This window comes from Rhinolophus sinicus, chromosome 11, assembly GCF_057876585.1.
Source record: "Rhinolophus sinicus isolate RSI-liver-muscle chromosome 11, RSI-T2T, whole genome shotgun sequence".
In the NCBI taxonomy this organism is placed as follows: domain Eukaryota; kingdom Metazoa; phylum Chordata; class Mammalia; order Chiroptera; family Rhinolophidae; genus Rhinolophus; species Rhinolophus sinicus.
The window spans coordinates 2,023,527-2,050,442 of record NC_142511.1 but is presented as its reverse complement, the minus strand read 5'-3'; the positions used below and the strand labels follow the sequence as shown (position 1 = coordinate 2,050,442).

General features: G+C 50.6%; 1 protein-coding gene across 2 annotated transcripts in view; it reads left to right on the top strand.

Moving 5' to 3' along the window:
* Window positions 1-3,275: 3,275 nt before the first annotated feature.
* LMX1A (LIM homeobox transcription factor 1 alpha) overlaps window positions 3,276-26,916 on the top strand; it is a 121,247-nt gene continuing 97,606 nt past the window's right edge. The window contains exons 1-3 of one of the 2 annotated variants that reach the window (XM_019747321.3): window positions 3,276-3,544; window positions 4,223-4,320; window positions 6,427-6,613. In XM_019747321.3, coding sequence (XP_019602880.1) covers window positions 4,245-4,320; window positions 6,427-6,613 — 263 coding nt within the window. In that variant the 5' untranslated portion in view covers window positions 3,276-3,544; window positions 4,223-4,244. Of the gene's footprint in view, window positions 3,545-3,617; window positions 3,758-4,222; window positions 4,321-6,426; window positions 6,614-26,916 lie in introns of those variants that run through there. The other variant, XM_088801542.1, reaches the window with a different exon arrangement.

Genomic DNA, 26,916 nt, shown 5'->3' with positions numbered 1-26,916 from the left:
AAGGTCCCTGCACACCCTCCCGGGACCCCACAGTCCTCCTCACTCACTGGTCCCGTCTTCCTCCAATGATGGCGGCTCCCAGGCCGCGGGGCCCCCACATTCCCTCCTCCAAGCAAAGCACTAGGCTTGAGACACAGTCCCTGGGTTGCTTGGAGTCTGGTAGAAGTTCTGAGATTCCTGATGTTTGAAACAGCTGCCAATCTCTTAGCAGACATAAATAGAAGTTTCCACATGTGGGGGCCAAACGCCAAATGTACAACTGCAGTGTGGCTTACCAGCAGCCCGTGTGAAAAAGCACCAAAGAGGTTTTGTTAGCAACATGCCCAGTAGGAGTCAACAGCAGCCCCTGAAAATGCTAACGCAAAATCAGGCCACGCTGATGGGGGTGGGGGGTGGGGGTGGCGAGGCCCTGAACACACCATCACTGGGAAGTTACAGCAGGTGCGTCCTGATGCGGGAATATACAAGAGATGAGAAAAACGGGGGAGGTCCAGAGGGAAGTGAACAGGGCGGAGAGGGCAGGTCGGCCCACCTGAAAGGTCTTGGAAGGAGGACTTGCCCCTGAATGACCAGCCCTTAGGAATCAATGGACCAGAGTTAGAAGCTGCAGGGAAATGGGTTTTGACCTCCTATCAGCTAAATAGTTGGACCAGATGAGCTTGAAGACCACTGCCAACTCGAAAAGTCTGTCATTTGGGGGGTTTCTTCTGAAGCCTGTTTATCTCACTTCCACAAATTCTCAGGAAAAGATTCCTTTCTGATAAAAGGGAGAATGTAGCTTATTTTTCATAAAGGGCTTCTGGGCAGAGGCTCTGTGGCATCTTCTTTCACAAAAAAGGTAAAATAAGTGTTTGAGTTTACAATGGAAACCCACGAGGCATGAGCAAGAGGAATTTTTGCAGATGGAAAGATGCCTGCCTACCCATCCATGTCACAGAGTTGGCTACACCTGAAGTGAAATGATACCGGGGCAGCAGAGGCACCAGCATCCCCAGTTCCCTGGCAGAGGGCAGATAAATCATAAAAATCTCTGAATACACAGGTGTGTCTTCATTGGCTGAAGCACCTCACTTAGACATATCAGCTAGTCCACACCCAGACGCATTCTGCAGAGCACACCGTGAGGACCCCTTGGTCCTACAGCCCAACCCCCTGTCCACCCCAGTCCGATTTCACAAACTTTAGATGGTGAGGACCTTACATACTATATACTTCATACACTGCAGACCTTTCATTTCAGAGAGGAAGTATTGTTGCCCCGGTGAACTGATGGCCCAGCTGACTCAGTGGCAGAGCTGGGAATGGAACTGAGGTTCTTTGATTCCAACCCACTGTGTTTTCACTTTTACTGCAGTTCCCCGCTGCAGCAAACATGTCACTCACCCATCAGTTAGGCAAACGGTATTTGCTCATCACATATGTGTGCCTGGCTTTGCACAAGGGCCCTGGGGCTTACAATGTAATTACCACTCATAGTCCCATTCCTGAAGATGCCCAGGGGCCAGCTGGGCAAAGACATTCCCTGCAAACACTTGTGTGGCCACTACTTAGATGTAAGGGCCATTTGAAAGATGTGGCTCCCAGGTCAGATGAGAACCTACCCACTTTCAGGATAGTCTCTAAAAGGACTATTCTACCACTAGTTAAACAGCTTTCATCAATTCAAGGCCTTTTGCGAAACAAACCCAAACTCTGCTGAGCTTTAACAATGTTTCCTAACCCTGTGCTGCGTTTTTGTTCTCTTTGCCTAACTTCTATTTTAGGTAGTATCTTAAGAGTCCTTGTAATTCATTCCTTCCTGGGGTGGCAGAAAGCACAAAGGATAGGTGTCGGGGGACATGCCACTAGCCATTTGGGCAACATCAGAGCAATTCCCAGCCTCGCTAAGCCCTCCCAAGATTCATCTGAAACGAGGGCTAACACTGTTGGTTCTGCCTCCCTCACAGGTTTGTTATAAAGATCAAGCAAAATCGCGTCTGTGAAAGGACCCTGCAAAGTATAAAGCAGCTCCCAAATGCAGAGTATTAAACTCTTAGCTCTTTCCCCTTGTTTTTCTGAAGTCATCTGTAGTGCTTGGCTTGTGCCTGCGGGCTCCGCGCACTTACAGTGGCGAGTGTGGGCGCCATGCCCGAGCTCATTGGATCAAATGCTGCCAGCACCTTTTTTTCCCTCTCGCGCTCTCTCTCTCTCTCTTTTTTTAAAATAAGGACCTGGTCTTGCCCTGGGAGAAGGTAATAGAACACACTTGCTCTGTGCCTTCTCACCTGCTCAGGTTTACTTTGCCTGGTGACTAATTCAGTCCCCTTCAGTCCAGGAACTGAGAGGCCCTGAGAATCCACGCGAACCGGCCCTGCCTGAGGTGTTCAGGCGCACTCTCTGCTCTGCTTTCCTCACCTGTAGGAGTGGGTGAAAGCTGTGCGCAGCCCATGGGGTTGTTGGAAAGATTAAATGCGTTAACTGTGGAACCCCGCGGGGCACAACATGAGTGTCTGATAAATGTGCGGCAGCCTTGTGATTTATCGGTGTCCCCTGGGGCCAGGCGCGGTGCTGGCCTCTTGGATACGCGGCCGATTAAGGCCGTGTGCCCGCGCCTGGAGGGGCTTCCACCGCAAGCTGAGGGTAGGGGTGCAGGGAGCTGACATTTCACCCGGATACTTGGCTCCCTAAGAATGTGCCCTTAGCTGACTTCCTGCTCCGTGTCACCGCGGGCTCCTCGTCTGGGGTCAGATCCCACCTAGTCTCTAGCAGGAGCCTGATTCAAGCTTCGGCAGGGGGTCCTATGGCATCTGCATACATCTGCATTCGAGCGGGTTTCGGTCTGAAAAGGTTCCGAGCCCAACTTGGGCACTCGAGGGAGCCTGCGGGTGATGAAGGCGGGGTGTGAGGAGTTCGGAGCTGCAGGGGCCACAACCACACGCGGCAGGTAGCTTCTGGGGGCGCCCCGCGCGCGGCGTGGTGAGGGCTGCGAGCTTTCTCACTTGCAGCGGTCGGAGAGTGGCCGGGGCACCGGCGGCGCTGAGAGCTCCGCGAAGGCCCGCGCGCCGGGAGGTGGCGGTTCCACGTGGAGGGAGGAAACTTGGCGCGCCCGGGAAGTCTCCGCGGCGGAGGGGCGCGCCCCGCGGTGGCCGCGCAGCCGGCTCGGAACGGGAGCGCGGCGGCCCCTCGGCGGGACGCGCTCCAGCCCCCTCCCCGCGCTCCCCACCCCTCCCTCCGCCGCGCACGCAGCCGCGGCTCGGGCGGAGCAGCCGGATCCGCCCCAGCTGACAGGGCCCGACTCGCACCCAGGACCCTGGGCCGCCGCCTTCCCTCCCCGTCTCGGAGAAGCAGCGGCCACTCCTTTTCCCCCGAGGAGCGACCCGGCGGGCAGGACGTCCCGAGAAGGCCGGCGCCGGCGGCCACGTCCCAGCCCGGCCCGCGCGCCGAGGAGCGGGCTCCCTCCCGGGCGCGCCGGGGCCGGGCGGCCGCTTCCTGCAGCCTCGAGGGCCTCCGCCTCCCGGGCCGCAGCTTCGTCCGGCTCCAGCCGCGGAGCGAGCTCGCCCGTCAGGTAAGGGAGGCTGCCCCTGCTGGGCTCCCGCTCGGGCGGGCGCGTTTCTGAAAGTTGATTTGAAATGCAGCCAAGAGTGCACAGGGCCGGCGCGGCTCCGCCCCGAGACGACTCCTCCGCTCCTGCAGACGTTCCCGGCACCGGCCGGCGGAGGGAGGACGCCCCGCGCGCCCGGAGTCCCGGCCGCTTGCTCTGCCCTCCTGACCTGGGCAGGTGAGGGGCGCACGGGACTGTCCGGGCGCAGGCTGTGGAGCTCGTCGCCCCGCGTGCTCGGGCCCGGCCGCGAGGCGGGCACCACGCCTTCCCCCCCATCCCACCCCGGGAGCGGGGTACCGCGGAGACGTCCCTAGGGTCCACAGCAGTAGAGGCTGGGCGGAGTCGGGCCGGGATGGGAACCCTGGGCTGGGACAGGGTGGGGATGTGGGGGGCAGGGAAGGAGAAACGCAGTTGGGGGGCGGAGGCCTAAGTACATAACGCGTTGACTTCGAGTGAAGTCAGATCAGTCGGAGCAGCTCGCCGTGACTAGCCTCTGCTCCCACCCCACGTTCCTCTTGGCTGGCCTCTACCCTCCGGCTCATTTTGGTCACTCTGGACACTCCCTCCGGCCTTTCCCAGGAGCGCGGCGGCCGCGTCCCCCAGGGCACGGACGCCAGAAGCGCCGTTTCCTCTCCTCCGTAGGTCCTCGCGGCCCGGCCCGAACATGCTGGACGGCCTGAAGATGGAAGAAAACTTCCAAAGCGCCATCGAGACCTCGGCCTCCTTCTCTTCGCTGCTGGGTGAGTGCTCGGCCACGCGCCCCGGGAGCACCCGCTCTCCGCCAGACCAGCTCTGCAGCCCAGTCCGCTAGGACCCGGTGGGCGACAGGGGAGCTGACGCCCGTCTTCCTGCGCTCAGCTGGGTCCTCTCCCCGTCTGTCTGTCCGTCAGTCCCTGGGGTCCTTCCTGCCCCAGCTCGATCAGCCGCCCCCGGCCTCCCGCGCAGGGCACCGAATTCCCCAAAGTCGCGAGGGCCGGTGGAGCTTGCTCGCATGCATCTGAGTGGCAAGTGATTAAAAACACCCGGGGCTGGTTTTTAATCAGGAAGCTGATCCACATCTCATAAATGCCGCCCTCTTCTCGGCGGTGTAGGGGCGAGTGGCTGAGGCCGAGCTCGGAGCGCCCCCCGACTTCAGCCCGGGTCTCGGCTTTGGTCCGGCCGCCGCGGGACTTTTCTCCCGCAGGTGGGCAGCGCAGCGCGGGGATTAGCCCGCGCGCTGTGGGCTCTGGCCTCGGCTTTAATTAACTGGAGCCAGAGCTCCGGCCGGTGGTCCCCCTGTTCCCCAACCCCCTCGCAGCGACCGTGGAGGAGCGGCGCGCCCAAGGCTTGGACAGAGTGTCCGCACGCGGGGCTCTGGAGCCGAGGCCCGGACCGCACCCCCACCCTGGTGCCTTTCAAATTTGAGCAGCGGGTGTTCGGATTATTTTAGCAGAGGCATTTTCGTTTTGTCCTTTAAACCACTTGCCTCTCTCCGACACTGGGAACCGCTAGAGCGAAGTGAAGGCACAGAGGAAACCGTTCGGCTGGAGAAACCTTATCGAGAGCACCCCCCCCAACTTCCCAGATAAAACAAAATCGCGCTCACTGCGTTCCCCTCTTCCAGCCGCCCTTTCGCAAACTTCCCGACTCCGGGAGACCTCGGAGGAGCGCGGGGTCCGGGATGGCAGCGCCCAGGAGCAGGGCGCGAGCCTCCGCTTGGAGGGGCGGCGTGGTCGCCCTGCGCTGCTCCGGGGTCACATCTAGACCACGAGACCGAGCAGAAAGAGTACAGAATGTTCACCTTGAGAGCCATTCTTCCAGGCCCTCCCTGCCGCCGCTCCAAGGCGACCGGCCCGCTCACTAGCCGGTGGTCAGGTCCCCCGAGGGGAAAGCGACAGGGCTGTAGGAGGGAAATGGGGAAGGGTCAGGCCCTTTGGGACACCACGCGCAAGGGTATTGTTACCGGGGGACAAGGCCTTCTTTAAATAGCTGTGAAATGTGCCAACAAAGGCGGTCAAGCGTCCTCCCACCCCCTCCAAAAGCACCCCCCCCCCAAAGTAAAGGAACAAAACACGAGCCCAAGGAGCAGGGCAGAGAGGAGCACGCTGCTGGCGCTGAGTGGGTTTGGGGTCGGCCTCGCTTTCCCTCGCCCTGGAGCCGGCAGGCTTCCCTGAGTCCTAGCCTGACGCTCAGCGGCATCTCCGAGCCCGTTTCTTGACTGTTTTCCCCTCCCCCGTCACTTTTATTTTGATGCTTCTTAATTATGAAAAACCCGCCTGCAATTTGCAAACTAGCCAAGCCGCAGCAGTTTGGGGTTCATTGGTTTGAACGGTACTGAGTTTGCCTGGGGGGAGATGGTATTTATCTGTACGCATGGGACTTTTCAGGAAAAAAAGAAAAGTTTTCCCTCAAAAAAGAAAGAAACAAACAAAAAACAAAACAATTGCATTTATCAAAAGACAAAACCAAATTCTTTGTACACACTCAGTTTTAAGAATAGCCAGTAGAGACAAGCCCAGTGAGTGATTTCATGATTACGCGAGAAAACTGCAGCACAGATTTGTTTGTAGTCTGATTTTGCAGGATGTGCGCAGGTTTGCGCTCAAAGCCTGGTCGGGCTGATAATTAAAAGCCACTTACGGATTTCCTCTCCATTCCCTGGTAGAATTTAAACCTTCCCTGTTAATTAGCAGCGCCACTTGATTTGATTTTTCTCTCCAAATCTCATCTGGGTTGATGAGCAAGGGGCTTCCCCCGGTGGCGGCGCGGGGACGTCCACCGCCGTGCGTGATAGCGAGCGGGTCCGGCCGGGTGGCGGGGACACCTGACCCGCGCGGCTCACCAGCGAATGTCTGTTGCTTCTGTAGGCAGAGCGGTGAGCCCCAAGTCTGTCTGCGAGGGCTGTCAACGGGTCATCTCGGACAGGTTTCTGCTGCGGCTCAACGACAGCTTCTGGCACGAGCAGTGCGTGCAGTGCACCTCCTGCAAAGAGCCCCTGGAGACCACGTGCTTCTACCGGGACAAGAAGCTCTATTGCAAGTATGACTACGAGAAGTAAGTGTCCGCGACGGCCCCGCGCCCCACAGCCTCGGGCGCCCGAGGTTTTGTCCTCCCTAACCAGCGTCGGCTTCTGGAAGGCTCCGCAGGCAACCGCCTGACGCCCTTTCTGCATATCCTGTACATCCCAGACCCCCGGCGGCAGAGAACTGTGCTGTGACCAGGGCCCGCTCCGCAGACGCACGAGGGCTCCTCTCTATGGTCGACTCCCCTAGTTTTCGATCCCTGAGGCCTCTACCCCGACTTGGCCATTCCAAAAGGACGCTCCTCTGTGGGCCCCATCAAGCTTGTCCCATTCCCCCTCCTCTGGGGGTGCCCTGCGGGCTGCCTGTGGCCCGTCTCTTCGCTGGTTCCCACTCGCCTACCCACCTGTCTGTGCCCCCCACGCGCTGTTGCCCAGCGGTGAGGCCATGTCGATCCCTATGCTTTGGTCCCTGTGCGCCCGTTTCCGCCGCTTGCCTTTGTCCCCTGGGGTCCCGGCAGATCAGGCTCAGAAATGGCGCTGCTGCCCCTCTGAGCTCCGGGCGGACACCCCCGTTTGCTTTTTCTCTCGCCGTGTTCTCCTCCGTTCTTCCCTCCCTTCCCCGTTTCTCCAAACCCTCGGGCGCAGGGCTGTTATGCCAGCGGCTGGGGCCTGCCCCGCAGCCGGCGGCCGCATCTTGAGCCTCCTCCCTGCTTCCTCCTCCCTGTGCTTTTCTGCCGCGTCGCAGGGGCAGTTTCCCCGTCCACATGTGGACGTGGGTGTGTTTCGAGGAGAATTAGGCGGCAGGTATTCCAGAAAGTGGATGACTCCGAGTCTAGATTTCTCTAATGCCTAAAGCCTGGGTGAGGCCGGGGAGTGGGTTAGAAGGGTTTCCTGGTTCTTGCCGGGCAGGCCCGGAGTTGCTTGGAGGAGCTCAGGGGAGAACCGCTCTCCTTGTCCAAACGGCTAATTAACGGGACACTGACTTCGCAGAGACGTGGAGGGTATTGAAGGAAAGAAAAGCGGCGGAGACCCAGGCCCCTGCTTTTGTACATCGGGACCGGGTCCGTGTGCCTGAGTGGGCGCCGGAGCGCAGGAGACTCCCACATTTGTCACTGGTGGATGAAAGGGACAGCAGTCTGTGAGGATAATCAGGGGCGCGGTGGTTACTGTGCGCGAAAAGCCGTTTTCATCGTGTTATTAAAAACACACAATGAAAGGGGGTGTGCAGAAGTCTCCATGTAACAACAAGCACGGAGGAAGAACAGAAAAATCTTCTTTTCCGCCCCGCCTGGGCTGTCAGGTTTACTAAAAACTGACAAAGCTTTTAGTTCTAGTGACCACACACAAAATCTTCTGTCTGCTACTCAGTGCTGTTTTAGGATCATATACTTGAATTTACCCCCATGTGGAGAGAGCACTGGGCATTTTCTATTTGCTTTGAAAAGATAACTTTACATTTTCCAGCATAAAATGAAAATACATGTTTGATTTTAGATGAGTTGGACAATACAGGAAAAGTATAAAGAAGTGAAAATGCACGATCGTTTCCCAAAGGGGTAATTATGGCTAACATTTTTTTTTTTTAAAGAGGCCTGTATCTGTTCTTGATTGTCTGTTTATTGCTATAGTATCTGGATGAAAGTTGCAATTTTTAGCTCATTCAGTAGATTTTTGCCCACACAATTTCAAGTCTCACCTCTGGATAAAGTTTCTGGTTGATTACTTGCTTTTTCCCCCCCTCCTGCTTTTCCACTGAAGGTTTTGGGATTGTGTAGACCCAATCTTTACCTTTCTGCTTATAGAAAACTGAAATGTCCACATCCTCCTGGCTTGACACTAGCAAACGCAAAAGTAGTGGAGCTTAGGAAAGGATTTGGGTTCTGAATTTCTATTCTGTTTGTTAAAAAAAAAAATAAATCACGAATCAAAGAAGGCTTAAGGGTCAACACAGCTGTCTGGCCGGTCAAGTCTTCTTTAAGGAAGTCAGGCTGTGTCAAGAGGAGAAGAAACAGTTGTCCTAAGGTCCTTCACACAACGTCCCTTCCATGTCAGCCCCTCCAGCTTTGGCGGTTTGGGCGGCTTAGTCACTTCTCCTCTCTTTCTGCAAAGCTCTTTCTGCAGAGGGAAAATTGCAGGGATCAATTTGCCAGCTGTTGGCCAGAACCAGGACGATTTTACAGAGGAGTGTAAGCAGCATTTCTCAGAGAGGTGGGGATGGGACAGTGAGGGTTTTTCATTTTAATTTCAACATATATTTTGGAAACACATGTCCACCAGGAGTTGCTTGGACGCTTAGCTCCTCATGGCACACTGTCATCTCTCGTCTGTGCCCAGCCTGTCAGTTGTTGTTTTGTTCAGATTAATTTTATTCCTTTCTTCCCCTCTCCTCTATTCCCCATCCCAATCTCATTCTTTTTACAATAAAATGGGGTTTTAATTTATTCGATCATAATGGTATTAGTTGGCATGGTATTGCTGTAGGAAAAAAGGAGAGGTTTGTTTGTTTCTTTGTGTTAAAATTACGCTCAAGACAAACTCCCTTATCAGCAAGCTCAAGCTTCTAAGTGCAGGTCACTGGCTGGGTGACCAGAGGCTAGTGAGGAAAAGTCTCCGCCTGCCTTCAGGGGACGTACAATCCAGACTTTTTGCATCGACATTCTCCTGACTTTCAAGTATTTCTTGAAAGCCTCTTCTACTGAGAGTCTAGGACGAGGTCCTAGATAAAAGCTATCCAGAAAGACCAGGTTTTCTCCTCTGGAGGGACCAGTCCAGTTCTAGACAATAGTCGTGAAACAGTCACGCAGAGCTCTTGCACTCTTTAACAAGCACATTTGTAAAAATTATTTGGCTTTTTTTTTTTTTTTGCGTTGGATTGTTTTTTTTTGTGTGTGTGTTGTTGTTGTTTGTTTTTTAATTTGAGGCCCTGCCAAGGCAAATGGAGGGGAAAATGCCAGGGAAGTTCAAGAGGTAGGACGATGGCGATGGTGGATTGTGGAACACTTAATCAAAAAAATGAACATTCAGGAAGTGCCCTTGTGTCCCCAAATGCATGAAATTCAAATGCTCTTTCTGCACATGAAAATGAAAAAACCACATCGCTTATGGGCAGTCTTCGGTGAAGGTCATAAACGTCATATCAACAAGGAGAGTTTATCATATTCATTTTAGTCATTTGTGCGTGTGTTGCTGGTTTGGGGGTAGGTTTGCATTTGAATTATTAGCTGCCTATTCATGGCGTCAGGCAGCCAGTTAAAAAGTGAAAATTCCACTCTATCAACTGGGTGTTACACCTTCTCTATGTCAAGCACCAAATTTGTCTAATTAAAAAAAATGGAATTGACAGTGGCATCTTAGGCCCACGGCCATTCATTTGAAGCCCTCAGGATGTTTTGTTAAATATTTGCCTCATACACTATGACACCCTTAGGAAAAATTTATCTTCTGATCATCCAAAACAAATAAGCGTTTAAGGCTGGAGTGGAGAAAACTGATTTGTGAATGTCCAGACGTTAAGAACTGGAGGCGACCTTTATTGTTCGTGACACGTCATCCAAGAAATATGACTAGTGAGGTGGGATGACACATTCAGAGAACCGATGGGGGCACACACCAGGGTGCTGGGGGCGGGGGTGTGCGTGTTTCAAAACTGGACACAGCTGTCCAGCACGTTCCCGAAAGTTAGCAGACACCCCAAATGCTTTCCAGCCTCGGGGATTTCGGGCTATATAGCTGTTGTTCCTCATTAAGTTCTCTGTGATCTGGTTAGTTTGGCGTTTTCCCTAAATTTGCTCCAAACAAGTGTCGGAATTGGACTTGAGTTCGAGACAGAAGAGGCTGCTGAGTAAGAGGAATGTGGTTATACAATAGATAATTAAGTCTTCTGGAACAGATCCCACCGTTAACTCGAGTTGATATTGTGTCTTTCATGTGCCTGGAGGCTCAGTGCGTCAGGCAGGGCCCTCTCCCCTCACACGCGAGGTTTCTCATTACCGCCGAGATTGCTCCGGACATCCTAGGAGCGGTGTGGGGTGGCGGTCCTGTCATCAGGGCTGTTCTCGCAACATCATAACTCCCCACATATCAGCAAATCGCAGGCCTTGGGAAAGCTCTCCTCTCCTCCGAGGGCCTGTCCATGTCTCCTCTCTCTTTCGGAGCAGACTGATTCTGTGAAGAGAAGGACGGAAGGGGGCCAAAGGGTATATCTCTCTCGGCGCTTTCTCCATCGTGTCTTTTTTTGGATCTGCTCATTGGCAGCCCCTGGGAGAGCATGGCGGAGGTAATGAGTCTATTAGGGCCGTAATGAACCAAGTTTGCATTTTATCAAGGTAGGTTGGGTGTGTGGGCGTCGGGAGGGGAGTTAGTTTGGTTTTATGATTGTGACATGACTTGGAGATCAAAATTGGGCACGCGGTTCCTCATAAAAGGAGCCCACGGATGAAATTACAGAGGTAATTGTTCCATTTTTGCTCCACTTTATCTTTTGTTGGCCCCGCTCCTGGCATAATAAAATTTAAGGAATATAAAAATCAGACTCAGCTAGATAATCAGTTGATGTCTGTGTTAAATTGCAGGGGGGCTTCACTTGGAACACCCGCCGTCCACGGGCTGTGGTGTGTCTGTGCAGCCCGACTTATCTCTTTTTTTTATTTAGAAGGTGATTGGAAACAGTCCTTGCTCAGAGGTGTTTCCTTTTATATGTATATATTGGTCCCTGGGTAGAACTTTCTTGGCGTCTCAGACTTAAAATTCTGAAATAAAATCAGATACTTAGCAGGAGTAGATATAAACAGTGTGCTGGGACTTAGGGATGGACGTTGCTTTTCAGAGTAGGCCCGTGGGAGTCTTGATTCTCCCATAAATGGTGCACACTAAGAAAAGTTATTTATCCAGTTTGATTTTACATACTGTAGAGTTTTGGGGCTTTTGTCATCCACCTGGCCAGCGGGCTGCTTCTGCTCTTCAGATTTCAGTGATAGATTATTGTTCTTTTTGACTTCAGCTTTCTTATTTATGACTTTTGTATGAACCAAAACACTGTTGGTTGATTTTAGAGGGGTCTCTTCATTGTTGCATCTTAATTCGGGGACATTTTTGGAGGTCATGAACAGGTACCGTATCTCTAATGAGAACAATTCCATTTATTAAATTATCGGCTACTTATTTTTCACGGTCAAAGAAATTTTGGGGGTGTTTAGGAGTGAGAAAGTGGGCAAGGATTTAGCATTTAGAGCTTCTTAGAGTCCACGCATACACAAAATGTCATTGTTGAGTTCTATCAAATGAGCTGTGGGGAGACAGTGCAACATACCCCCCAAGACTCAGAAACAAATTCTGCCTTAACTATGAGAACTTAACTCTATTTTAATGCTTTTCAATTTTTTTTTTTTTTTTTTTTTTTTTTTTACATCTTTCCAACATGGATTTTTAAATGCCTTTTACAGTGTCAGAGGGGAGCTCTTAGTGAAGCCACTTGCAGGGTGAGTGAAGGAGGGCTGGGGGTGGTGTGGGAGTGTCTCTCCCACCTTCTGAGCAGAAGAGAAGGTCCTATGTGGGAGGGCCCGGCCAGTTTCCAGGGTGCTCGTCTTTCCCCAGGAATACACTGTCTGTGTTTTTTTTCCCTGAAAGGCTCTTAGCAACACGTGGAACGGTGTTGCCCGCAGCCTTTCAGATTTGGTTTTGTGGATATTGGTAATTTTAGGAGTAAAGTGTGGAAAAAGTTCTGGAAAAAATACCATCAGAGGATGGAGAAAAGAGGCCCTTTGGTCCTTTGCTCCTCTTCTCGGGGGCCATGGAGAAACTGGCTGGGCACCTCGTAGGATTTACGTGTTCTCCGTCTTCTCTTTGACCGGCACGACGTGGGACATGTCAGTCAATGTTTCACAAGTAGAATTAGTTACGTTGTCATTGACCAGTATGGGCTGCAGCGTTGTGTCTCGTTGTCACGTATGAAAGGAAATCTCGCCAACCGTCTTGCTGAAACGAAGCGAACACCTTCCAAATGTCAAATTGTCATTTTAGTAAAGCACAATCACCTGCCTCTATATTTTTAACCAAGATGAAATTAATAAAATCGCCGTGGCCCTGCGTGGCATTAATTAGCAGGAGGATTAGAGCTGTATTGGCTGAAAAGGAGGTGGAAGCATTGTAATCTTGCTACATGTTTGTTTTCATGCTCCTGGAAATAAATAAAATACGACTTAGGGTAGGGATTAAGTTTCTGTTGGCGTGAGACCGCAGCCGCAATCGGAAGGTGGCAGAAACTGACGTGTTGTTGTGGAGACATTATGGAGGGGATGAAACTGTGGCCCTCCTCGGTCACCCACCTTGGGGGTGTACCTGTCCCATCACAAGTAGCCCCGTCTGGGTAGTTCAAAAAGGGCTTTTAAAACCTGCCTCTGTGCTGTGCTTTCAGTGGTGAACCAAGGCGAGACGTCCTCTGCAGGGCTTGTCACCTGGCTGCCATGCCCGGCTGATCTAGAATTTAATGAAACCGCTGCCAGATTCCCCATGATGGCACCATAATGTCATAATAGCTAAAAATACAAAATGGACTGAGCTTTTCCAAGTCTGTGGACTGAAGTCACGTGAGAGGGTTTGGTCTCTTCCAGCCTTTCAAGATTCCAGTTCGGGGTCCTATGTTTGGGTGACAGTGACCATGACGCCCTTTTCTGTCTCTCCAGGTCTCCTTGTCTCGCACCCTATTAATTGTTTTACCCTCGTTGCCCATATAAGAGACAAGCCCTGATACATCTGGCCACTGTGGTTGGATGACCTGGTCTGACAGGCCCAGTTAAACTCTGTTCATGTAAAAATATATCCTCAGCCCCAGTGTTGCTGGGAACAGACCACGTGCTACATCTAGACATCTCAGCGGGCCCCATCCCATCCTGGCCCCCCCAACCCCAGTCCCCTGTGTCCTGGGGAATTCTATTAACTTGGCTCTTGCGAGTGTCAGATATTACTCACACACCATCTCATCAGCTGCCTCACTTTCTCCCAGCCATCCTTAGGGGCCGTCAGTCCTCTTTTGACTTTCTCACTTGGAGGAAATGAGTGGATCTTTCAGATGCACTGTTCCCTTCGTTCCTGGAGCAGGGCTTCCTCAGCTCACGAGCTGAGGAGGGTGCTACTCTCAGGTTGGCACGACCCCTGGCCATGACTCTTGGGTGCCCACGAGGGGCCTCTGCACAGCTTCCTGAGTACGCTGGGCTCCTCAGCGGATCCTGGCTCATGTGCTGCACTGCAGGTGGGTGACTTGGGGTGGGTCCGAGAAGTGCCTGGGTCTGTGGCTGTCACCAGCAGGAGTCATTTGGTGAGAAGTCTGGCTAGCTTTCTTATAGGGAAGACACATCCCCCATTCTCAACTTTCTGCTGCTTCTCTGAACGCTGCTCTTCTCTCGCCCTTTATCTCGGGAGCCCCAGGTTGGGCTGCTGCCAGGAGCAGGGAGGGGTCGCTGGAGCGGACCCTCTGCTCGTTCCACCCCCCTTCGGTGACACCACAGCTATTCCTGGAGTCACAGTTTTCTTGCATCCTCCCTATCAAGCCTCAGGGGCCTTTAAAAGGATTTTTCAAAACAAAACGAAACAAAACTGCCCCCCCCCCCAACTCCAGATTAGCCTCTTAAGCTCATTAAAGTTCCTTTAAACACCAAAATGTTGGGCTCCTGGGGACTCGCCCCCAAACCATATTTTCATTGTTCGCATTGTTGTCATTCACTGCGCAGCAGATTAAGGCCAGCTCCCTCTGGGTCTAGAAACATCCCGTCTCTCTCCATAGGAGGGTCTGAATATGTCTTTGTTTGAAGACCTGACAGCCTGGACCTGAGTGGGAGCTGATGCCAGCATGGCCTGGGGCCCCCAGCTCCAGGGTGAGAAGAGGTGGATGTCTTTGGGGACACGTTGGGGCCCAGAAAAGGGAAGGGACAGTTGAGTGGGGGAGGTGTAGCTTGTAAAGTTTTCGGTCCCTACGGAGAACCAGGGATGGCGAGGGCTCTGCCCTTGCCCTGGAGAGGCAGGTGGCTTTGGGGACCCTTTCATCTGGGACCCAGCAGAAAGACGGGAACCCAGTTTTGGTTCATTGTCCAGGCTTTGCTGGCCCGGCACAGTCCAGAGGTGGGTTTTACGGCCACACCTGCCCTTTGCCTGCTGCTCTCCCCTGTATTTCAGCCTCCTTTCCAAGGAGCCTTCTTCATACCTCCCATCCCCTCTGTCATTTCAGTCTTTCTGCTTTAAAGCTGGCTCTTGGGGAAAGCTTTCTGGTTCTGATAGTGGAACAAATCCTTTTTAACCTAACCATGGAGTTTCCTCCCGTGCTGCTGTCTCCCCTCACCCCTTCCCTGCTGCCCCCCTTACACTGTGACAGGGTTTCCCTGTCCACACAGTGACAACCGCCGTCTTCCCAGAGACACGGCACAGCACATCAGAGACGAAAACCACTTGGCAATGCCACCAGGGGGACTTTGGGACCCCAAAGGGAAGAAGCTTCCAGAGGACCCCACCCGCATGTCTCTGGCTGGTGTGTCACGTGGTCCTGCTCCTGGGGTTCTGTGTCCCTGGATCCCTGGCCTCAAACACAGCACTGACTTTCCAACCCCATTTTTAGGATCTCAGCCTCACCTTCCTGCTTATCTTATGTGCTAAACCCATCTCATGGCCTTTTGAATATCAAAGTGCCCGGTGTGTAGGCTAGAGCCCACTCTCAGCTAGCTGCCATGTTGGAGAGGATATTACGAAATCACTCACCTTGGGATGTACTTAATAATGTAGCTTTCTTCCAAAGATATTTTTTTAACGGGAAGGGTGTTCAGTCGAAGGAATGACTATCTCACGGTAGAATTTTAGCCCTAGAATGGACCAGTAAAGAAGACAATTTGGGGCAGAATGCCGATATCACTTCGGAGGGAGCGTCCCTGTTTATCTGGAGGCGAGGCTGGCCACGATTCCCCTTTTCTTCTGGGTTTTATTTTCTTCGTGCTCTGTTACTGGTTGGGCTCTCCCATTTCAAACGTCTGTGTCCGTAGATGGAAGGGGTTAGACAGGTGGCTGTGAATGGCCTGGGTACTGCACACTCTCTCCTCTATTGCTGGAAAAATAATTTGAAACACATGGCCTACGGTCAAGAGATGTCCCCACCACAATTTCCTCATCTATACAAAGAAATGGAATCAAAACAATCTCACAGGGTTAGTGTGAGAATTACATAAGATAATAAACACGAAAAGCCCTTTGGTCAAGTATGGAGAACTATACAGGGTTGGGTGTTGTTATTGCTGCTGTTTAAAATCTGAGTAAAAGAATGCACATTCTCAGGAGCCGTGTGCAATAACTCAACGCAGTGCAATGGCTGAGAACGCGCACTCTGGAGCCACAGCGTCTGGGATCAAATCCTTGCTCAGCGGCTTCCCAGCTGTGTTATCTTGGGCAACGGTCTTCCTTTGTGCCATTTCCTCTCTCCAAAATGGGGATGATGATAGTACCAACCTCACAGGGGCACTTTCAGAGAACATTCTAAAGCATATAGAACAAAGCTTGTCCATAGAGAATGCCATAAAAGGCTGTGTTGAGAAAAATGTATCTATTTCAAATGTCAGAGAGCCTTTACATGTATCATCTCTACTGGAACTCATGACTGCATATTTAAAAAATTATATAAGGAGAGACTCCCCACCCCCTGCATTTTGTAGTTGAGGAAACTGAGGCTCAGAGAGGTTCAGGTCTTACCCAGGTCCTGCTGTTGGCGAAGGGAGAAGCTGGATGCTGTCGCCAGCCGCTGACGCCTGGTCCAATGGCCTTTCCACTAAATCACACCATCTGCTGCTTGAGTTCTGCTGTTCACACCCCAGTGAGGTCACAGTTCTCAGTTTGTCCTGTTGAACCAGCTCTTGGAAAACAAGTCCCCACCTGCTAGATACTTGAGCCTCCAGGCAGCTTTCAGTGGTCAGCTGTTTATGGAGCCTGTGGTTTTAAAGGAAGTGTTTTGGATTTGGTGGCCGCCTGTGTGTTTCTGCGTGTGAACGCTGCTGGGGCACACTCATCGCTCCGCTCCCGTTTGTCCTGCCCCGTCCTTTCCTGTCCATCTCAGCTGCACCATTGTCCCGGTGGCATAGCTGTCCTTCCCCAGCAGAAGGAGGACCAAAAGGCAGACAAACGTCCATTTTCCTCCTTTCTGGTTCCCAGAGTTTGCTGTTGGCGACTTTGGTTCTGGGAGCCTGTCTGCACATTTGGCGGCAGGACTGTTAAATGTCAGATTTGGAGCCTTCCAGACACAACTTCCACTGGGACCAGCCTGCAGCTGTCCATCCATTCCATGGATAACCCCTCTCCAGGTTTTCTCCTGAACTGGGTTGCATTTTCCAACAGGCCCAGCCCCAGCTAGAAAAGGGCCACTGTGGCCAGGATGCTGACTCTCTTGTGTTGATGACTCGGCCTGGCTGGATCAGAAAAGGGATAATGCAGTCTTGGTTTTTAAGGAAATTAGGTATTCTTAGGTACTTCTCTCGCCAGTGCTGACACTTGGTTCTCTTAAAACTTGGTTCCAGTCAATTTCAGAGGGATGAGATGTACATGTGGGTTTAATCCCTGTAAACTGGTGTTTAATGAAACCAGAGATTTCAAGCAATACATGAGCAACTGGAATGCGCTTTCCCTAGCTCTGTGTGGATTTCTCAAATTTAGAATTAAATGGAGTCTTTTTTTTTTAAAAAGGTGTACAAAGCAATGTAATAGACATTTGACCCCTCACGAAGTGACAACTCCCCTCCCCCAATCTATTGCCCCTCTGACATCGTATGTGTCTATTACAATTCCACTGACTCTATTCCCTACGCTGGACTCCATATCCCGTGACTATATGTATATATTAAATTATAGTTGACATTCAGTATTGTTCAGCTTCAGCTTCAGGTGTACCCTGCAGTGGTCAGGCATCTACACCGTCCATGAATGAAGTGGTCTCCCTCATAGGACATGTGCCCATCTGACACCCTTCAAAATCTTTACAACATTAAATGGAATCTTATAAACAGTTGGTTCATTAAATCACTCATTCACTCATGTAACCATTATACAGACTTATTAAGTTCCTATGTGTGCCAAGCGTGTAAAACTGAATAAAACAAAGCATTGATGTGTTCACGATCTAGCACGATATGCTTAGAGGCATAAATTAAACAGATGATTAACAGAAGAGTAAAATTATTTCAAGAGAGGCGTGGCCAGTGGAACAGAGAGCCCCCATCTAAATCCCTGGGTTCTGTATTAGGTACACATGATATGGGGATAATAACACTGTCAGGATGGGCAGCAGAAGACAAACATGCCCCTTACCATGCTCCTCCCCCTCCCCCCCAATATGGGCAAGGGTTCAAATCCCAGCTCTGTTACTTGGCCAGTCAACCTCTGAAGAATCCATTTTCTTAATTCTAAAAGGCAGAAATGATCTCTTTACATATGTTATTGGGATTAAAGATTATGTGTGTTTATACAGCATCTAGTAAAGTTCCTCAATAGTCGGCACCTAATTATACTAATAATTGGCTCACTAATGTTTAGTGATGCCAGCCAATTGTAGATTATGCCCATATGGGCCATTTTATTCTCATTCCAGTGGTTTGTTTCTTTCATTACTTTTAAACCTCAGCATTAGTTTTCTAAGAATTCTCAATGGATGTACCTACTAGTTGGAAAGGATGTAAACGCAGACAGATTGCCTCGTAAAGTAAAAACGCACACGCGATTCAAGAAAGGAAAATCGAGAGCAAGAAGTCCTTGCTCTGAGGACGGGAGCTTTAAAACACAGGTAAAATCTCGTCAACATTGTTGTTTTATGTGAACTGACAGAGAAACTTAAGCGGCAGGCACCGGTACTGTTTGCTACATTAACCCTAAACTGAAAAATAATTAGCAAATTTGTGAAGTCGGCTGATGTTTGCCCTTCTTTGCCAACAGTTATGATCATGTGTTGGCAGCTGAAGGCTGCACTGAGTTTTCCTGACTCGATTACAGCCATCAGGATGAAATAATGCATTTGACTGTCACAGACGTGTCAGCTTCCCAGGTCTCTTATATTTGACGGAGGCTCAGGCTCTCAGAGGTACGCAAGACAGGAAGGTATGGATCATCTTTCATAAACAAAGCCACTGAATGGACCCTAATTTATCAGTTTGCTAGGAGTAATTTAGTGAGTGGGCATATACTCCAGCGTTCAAATGTATCTGTGACACGAATTTATTCACACATTGTGGGAGTATTTCAGCTTTGCTGAGAGAGCTCAGAGTCATGGAATTTGTGTTTTCTGTTTAAAATCACGTACAGTTTCTCTTGGCCCTTCTAAGTTTTACCGTAAGCTACAGTGTAACATTACTGGCCATGGACATTGACAGTCTCAAAGAGAGAAGAGCCCGAGAGCCTGGGAACACAAGACACTATAGCAAGTACTCATCCCACAGTCTCATTCCAGATGAGGAAACTGAGGCCCACAGCAGCCAAGTGACGGTCCCCATGTCACATGGTTTCTAAGTGGTATGGATGGGAGTGAGACTCAGGCTTTCTAATGGCAAGTCCAGTATCCTTTGCACTGTGTCACAGCTTCCTTGTCTGTAGGGCAAAGCCCCGGAAAGGCTGTCTCTCTAGTGACCAGGCTGTGTGCAAAGGTCATGCCAATCTCTTCCAGGAAAATTTGAATTCAAGCAGTTCTTGGACAGCTCTGGTCTCCAAGAATAAGTGAAGTGATTTCCTGCACACAGTTACACGACCACTCCATCTGCTTACCTGACAGAAGGAACTCTGATTGAGAAACAAAATCAACAGCGACGGAGGTGTTAACTGGTAAAGTGTTCCTTCTGCCATGTCCTCTGGGTTTGGGCACACAGAAGTCTGACCATTAATTGCCATAACTGTATCCTGAGCATAAACAATATTGGTATGTTTTATATGTATATAGACTAGTGCATATATGCACATACATGCATATGAGTACATGTGGAATTACTGGATTTTCGAGATGGAAGGTACTTCAAAGGTCATGGATAGTGTCATCGTTAAAAACAGGACACAGATGGCCTGACTCTACCCTTCATTTTTAAAGCACATCTCCTGTAGACAGCATATAGATGAGTCTTGCTTTTTAAAAATCCATTCTGACAACCTCTTTCTTTTAATTGAAGTCTTTGGTCCATTAACATTTAATGTAATTATTGATGTAGTTGGATTTCAGTCTGCTATTTTAATATTTTTATTTTTTTATTGTTTTTGCTTTCTATTAATGCACTCTGTTTTATGTTGTCCATTTTTCCTTTCATGCCTTCTTTTGGTTAATAGAATGATTTTGCTTTTAGAATTTCATTTTAATATACTTACTGGCTTTTAACTATACCTCTTTAGATTATTAATTTTTTAGTGGTTGCTCCTGGGATTACAACATGCATACTTAACTGTTCACAGTGTACTTAGAGAGTTAATATTGTACCACTGCATATAACACGTAAGAATCTTGAAACATATGCTCTCTCCCTCTGTTTTGTTTGTTTTTGTTTTTGGTAGTTGTCAGTCTTTTTTTTTTTTTTTTTCCTTTCTCTTCTTCAGATTGGATAATTTCTATTGATCTATATTTAATTTCATCAACACTTTCTTTGTCATCTCCAATCTGCTGTTAAACCATCCCAGTGAATATTTTATTTCAGATATTGTACATTTTAGTGCTACAGCTGCTTTGCCCAGTATAGTAGCCAATAGTGATGTGGGGTTATTTACGTCTAAATTAATTAAAATTGAATACAATTAGAAATTCAGTTCTTCAGTTGCACTGACCACACTGTAAGTAGCCAATGGCCACGTGTGGCTAGTGGCAATGTATTGGAGAGCAAAGATTGAAAACATTTCCATCATTGCAGAAAGTCATATCAGACAGTGCTATCACAGACTTTCCACTGGGTTCTTTTTTATAGTTTAAATTTCTCTGATGCTACTTACCATCTTTTCGTTCTTTTTGAGCATATTTTTCTTTACATCCTTGAGCATAGTTATAATAGATGCTTTAAAATCTTGGTCAACTCATTCCAACTCTGGGTCATTTGAGGGGTGGTCTCTATTGATTCTCTTTTCTCTTGAGTCTGGGTCATGTATCTTGGGTGTGATACATTGGGGAGAACCTGAATTCTTATGTTTTGTCAAAGAGTATTTGTATTTTATTTTAAGAAATTTCCAGTGGGCAAGTTAACTTGGCTGAACTCAAACTGCACCTCTGTCTTCCCTGTGGGGGGCGACAGCTAGAGTGTCAGTTCCATTCCTTGATCCTTACTTAATTGGGCTCCTGGAGTCTACCCAGCATGTACGTGGTTCAGGGGCCAGCTAGAGTTTTGGGCAGAGCTGATGTATAGATTTGGGCTCCTCCTTTCTGCGTCTTTCCAGGTTTCTGCTGTTATTTTTAGCTGCTGTGGTTGCCTTAAATTCTGTCCTCTTGTCCTTCCAGCCAGTAAGACTGGTTTTTTTCCATCCGAGTTTCCTAGTTACTCTGTGTGACTAAAAGGTATAAAAACAGGAAAATGGCTCACTTCTAGTCCCTGTTTTGCTATACTGTTTCCCCTTCAAAGTCTGCCTGCTTTTGGTCATTGCCTGGTGTCTTCACAGAGTTGTTTCATCTAGAGTTTCTAGTTATCTGTGGAAGGGTTGCTCTGACAGGAGCGACTCAGCCATTGCCGGAAGAGGTAGCTCGTTTCAGATCTTGACTCAGCCACTTACTGCCAACCTTGTTCTTGTCTCCATGCCTCAGTTTCCTCATCTGTCCAATGGGAAGAATCCTACCTGCCTTCCACACTTGCTGTGAGGGTGAATTCAGTGCAGTGAGTGCACTTAGAATTATTTCTGGCATGGAGTTATCGCTCCATGTCAGCTGTTATTATAATACTACTGTTGTGAGTTCAATCTTCTCATTTTGTGTATGTGAAAGTCCCACAGCTGATCAGTAGCAGAGCCAGCTGGGCGGAACATACAACACACACACACACACACACACACACACACACACACACACACACACACGCTATGTCCATCTTAGAGACAGCCATGGCCTGTCAATAACATTTTGATTATTCAATGTGTCTCTTTATAAATTATTATATGTTCCCATGGGACTTGATTTTTTGAGAGGTGGCTGAGAGGGCATCTGACAGATCCTGCTCGGTCAGACTCCACCACGTTTATGTTTCCTCTGTTTGTTACCCTCAATTCACCTGCATCGCTGTCGGGCGTTTGGGGCAGTTACTTTGATGCGTGAGCCCTCGCTGCCTCCCCTACGTGGCTCTTTTCCCTGCTAGTGGGCTGTTCACTTTTACTCCCTTGATTCTCTGTGGGCGTCAGCCTTCCGGGTCCAGGGCAGGCTCGTTGCCCACATGGGCTTCTGGTTGCTGACATGTTGCTTAGACAGCCAGCCTGGAGTTCCAGCCAGATGTTCCTCTGCACATCTGCCTGGCGGGGAGACCCTGCAGTGCTCAGGTCAGTACCCTCCGTCCCTCCCTGTGGCGCCAGGTGGGCTCTGATGCACCGTGGGACCGTCATGAGCATCGTTTTGTATTTTGAGATTTCTGCCCCACAAGCACACATTGCTTCTTCGCTCTTGCATTGTAAGCTGAGATTGTCTTCAGAAGCCTCGTTCTTTCCATGTGGGTCTGAGCTAAGGTAGGACTCCCAAGAGAGGGAGGGGATGGGGCATGCATTTCCCTTTGTTATTCAGCAGGAAACCTAGAACTCCTCAGGAAATTAGGGTCTGCCTTACTTGTCTCTGGGAGAGTGACTGAACCGGATTGAGGTGAATCTCGCTGTAGGTCCACTTCCTGAGGCTCTTCCACAGAGTTGTGCCCCTGCAGGATGCCAGCCAGTGTGGGCACAGGTGCACAAGCCCTAAGGTAGCCCCACCGAGTGACTCACCTGTTTCAGTCTTGGCTGGGTTCATGGCCAGGGGCTGGGGCAGATGTGCAGGCTGGGTGGGAGCATGGCAGAGGTACAATGGGGGGCTGTCTTCCAGTCCCGTGGGCTTGTATTGGGCTGACTTGTGCCCACGTGCTAACAGTCCACCCTTGGAGGTTGCACGGCGGGTGGGCTGCCTCCGTGCCCGGGGACAGGACAAGAAACAGACACATCCCTGTGCCCTGCTTCCATCCCATGCTGACAGGGTGTTGCTGGAGCTGGGACTGACATCTAGAAGAGGGAGTCCTCTGTCCCCAGCGTTAATCATAGTAGGACATACTTGGCCCAGTGGGCTACTGACCAGCATACACAGCTTTCAGTGTAAAATCGTGAGAACGAGCTAAATAAGGGCACAGCTTGGTGTTCTGGTTAATGAGTTTTCTTTCTCCCAGTTTGTGCCTTATGCTCCCCTCCTTTTCTCTCCTTCCACGCCCTCCTCCCCCCCTTGACGCTGGAGCCAGAATGAATGAAACCACGCCGTTTCCAGGCGTCCACATTAGATGGAAGTATTTTTCCATTAACGTTCCTTGTTGGACTCTCTAAGCAGAGGTGGTGGCTGCGGCAGCTTTGGCCTCTCCCCACCTTTGAGAATTCCCCAGGAAAGGCCTCTTAGTGAGAAGGATTTACGACTGAGACAATGCCGCTCTCACAGCTTTTAATTACACTTGACTCCTTCCAAAGCGTCCTGCTGGCAGGAGCTACCTCCTTGAAAAGGGACTGGATTTGGGTTGCGAGCAATGTGGGAGGTGCTGGGGCTGGCCGGGTGGGTGGTGTGCGCAGACCCGTGTGGCTGGGAGACAGCCTGGAGAGGCGTCAATGGGAGGGCACTCCTAAGTGTGGAGTGTTCAGAGCTCGGGAGGCTGGCTGCCCTGTCTGGGGTCTGTCGGGGTGGGTGCTGGGACGGGCTGTGGGGTCGGTGCTCAGCTCCAGGACTCGCACAGCCCACCTTGCGTCCGGGTTGTCCTGCACACCCAGAGGTCAGCGTGCGCTTTCAGCAGCTCTCCCTGAAGTCAGGCTTGACTCTCCTGAAGTCAGGATGACCTGGGGCTCTTTCTGGGTGTCCCGTTTGCTGCAGCAGTCCCTTGGGGCATGGCCTGGGCCTGTGGATGGTTCTGGATGATGTGAAAGGTAGAATTGGCCATGGTCTGTGTTGCGTGGAATCTCTTCTCTCCTTGGGGGTGCTTCCTCTTTCTCCTGTTGGTCCCTCTGTGGTCTTTTCCCATAGTCCTCTCCTTATTTCTCTTTTGCCCACCTTTTCCAACCAAGGAGGCATCCTGGCCCCTAATTTCAGCTGGCATCTCCAGAGATTCCAAGCCCACCAAGCCCACCTCTGTTCTTTTCTCGAGACCGCGTTTGCAGCTGCCTGGCAAGGAGATGTGAAGGGCGTCGCTGGCAGATTGGGTTTGCAGGGTTTCTCCAGCTCAGCACTGTTGGCGTTTGGGCCGGGTAGGTCTTTGTGGCGCTGCTCTGCCCACTGTAGGATGGTTGGCAGCTCACCTGACCTCTCCCCACTGGATGGACACTCAGTTGTGACAATCAAGAATACCTCTCACATTGCCATATCCCCCCAGGGGACAAAATCTCCCCCAGTCATGAGTATCTCGTGATACTGGTGACTGGTGTGGGAGCCAGGTGTGCCTGAGGAAGTCTGGGGCAAAGAGAGGACTTAGAATGTGCAGAGCTGATAGCCAGGGAGTTGGCAGGACGCAGTGCAGACAGCCTGGGAAGAGCATCATGCAATGGCTTGCAGAAAGCAGTGTGGACGTCAAAGGGCCAGGTGTCCAGTAAACGTCCCGTCTTAACGAGCTGGCCACTCACTTGACTCAGTTGGGCCTCCTCTTCCTCGTCCCTGAAAGAGAAGTTGGCCTAGATGACTTGCCAGGCTCTGCTGTCCTGCGATGCCCTCTCCACTCGCTGCAGACCACTGACCAGTTCTACCAGGCTGCTGTCTTCATGGGCAGAGCTGTTCCTTCAAAGGGAAAGCAGGTAAAGGAGCCTGGAAAGCAGTTGTGGGCCCTATTGCCCTGACTTGCCGGTCTTCCCAGCTGGCACCAAGAGAACCACGCATTGCTTAGAGGCTGCAGAGAAATATGGAGCCCCGAAGCCGTCATGTGGAAATCAGACTCACTGACAGCTCAGGCATGTCCAAAACCCAGTACCTTCCCGCCCCTCTCATCTGCCTGTGTCCCCTCCTCCCACCCTCCGGCTTCTTTAATCAGCATTTCCATCCAGCCTCTTCTAGCTCACTGGAAAGATCTGGGAGGCGGTGATGGATTTGACTGAAGAGTGTGTAATATAAAAGGGCAGAGCTGAGCCTGAAGGGACCGGGGGCTGCACGAGCTCCAATATTGCTTCCTCCACCAGGGCAGTGCTGGGAGCCCTTCTGGGATTACTGACAATATTGCTGCACCGTGGGGAGGGGTGGGGGAGGGAAGGGGAGGGGCGGCAGCAGACGAGGGGCGAGGGGCTATCTTAGGAAAGCTGCGGTGGGGCCAGCGCAACAACAACAACAGTGGCAACATTTTAATAATAGTAAAAAGAGTCATCACAGTGTTTTCCAGGTTTATTAACTTGGGGAAGTCGGATTTATTAACTCTCCCGGCTTATTAACTTGGAGAAGTCTTTGCTCATTGCCCTGCTTGCCGGAGGCTTGCTGGTGCACTTGACTTCATCAGTCTCAGGCTCTTCCATAGAAAGGGGGGGGGGGAGGCCACGGGAGAGAGGGGAGGGGGAGCAGTGATATTTGAAGTAATTAGAGAGACTTTATTGAAATCCAACGCACAGGCAAGAAATGGTAATTAACTGAGAGCGGAGGATGCATAGTTCTCGCCCATTCGAGGGCCGTGGGGCTGTCACAGATAACACTCACCTTGGGGCCGCTGGGTGGCATGTGAACGGCAGTGCTGGAAAACACACACATGTATGTTTTAAAACAGAGAGCTAAGCTGAACAGCGCAGGACGGAAGCATACGTCTCCTCCTCTAGTTACCATTGTTACAAAAGACAGAAAAGGAAACAATGAAATAAAATAAAATAAGCCAGAATCCTTTCATTGGAAATTTCAGTTCTGTCCACGAAGTCAGTTGTGAATACAGATGGTGCAAGGCTGTCTGAGTGAAGCAAGAAGCTGACTGCTGGTCTGGGGCCGTCAGGCGAGGGGCGGGTTCTGGGGGCAGAGTCAGTGTTCTGAGAGGACGTCGCGGCCCTGGGATTGGGACCACTGTGGTAGGGTGAGTTTCCTTGGGTTCTCTTGGGGCTGTGCAGTCTCCTTGGGGCATTTTCACGATGACAGCATGGTGGCCACCTGGGGCTGAGGAGTGGGACAGCTCAGTGGACAGGCAGAGACCGGAGGCGGTCAGCTCGACGTAAGGAGGATTTTCTGACGCTGCTTTTGAACTTAGAATGAGTCCTTTATTTGCTGGGGGCATCGAAGGCACGCACAAATCCTTGCATTACACATTTATTTACTATCTACTATGCTTCAGTACAAAGAAGAAAGCTGGTTTAACGAGCTGACTTGGAGATCAAAAGAGCATTGGATCTGGGGGCAGAAAACCCAGGTGTAAGAAAGACACTTTCGAACCTCCCTTTCCTTATGTGTAAAATTGTGTCTCTGACAGGGTTGTCATAAGGATTGTAGGAGATGATGAAATCTGAGTGATGCTTTGTAGCCGGTAAAGCGCTGTGCACCTGCCTGTGAGGCTCCAGACGATCGTCATCATCGTTAATATTTATTGTTTTATGAATATGACGGTCCCCCACTTCCCTCGGTTGCGAATACCCTTTGGCTCCTAGCATCTCTGGTGTGTCCACCTTCCTTCCTCCCAGAGCAGGGCATAGGCACTGCTCTGTCCCGTGGATGGCTCGTGCCTCACACGTTCAATCTTCCCATGTGCAGCTTCTTTTGTCAGCACTCTGAGACTCATGGCCACACTGAGCTGTGGACACGCAAAGGTCCCCTCCGATCTGGGAGGTACAGCACTCGGGTGCTGAATTAGGATGTGGTTCTGTGTGAACTGAAAAAGCAGGAAAGACCAGGGTGGAAAGCACTGGAGGAGGCTTTTCAAAGTCCAGGTATTAAGGAGACATGGTGGGTTGTTTTATTATTATTGTTGATGTAAGCGTCACATGCCATGATATTTACCATTTTAACCAAGTGTATAATTCGGTGGCTTTCAGTCCATTCATAGTGGTCCATCACCACCATCTAATTTCAGAACATTTCCATCATCCCTGAAGGGAACCCTGTACCAAATAGGCAGACATTCCTTTCTCTCCCCTCCCAGGCCCTGGAAAACACTGCTTTCTGTTTCTGTGGATTTGCCTATTCTGGGTATTTCATGTAAATTGGATCATACAGTATGTGGTCTTTTAG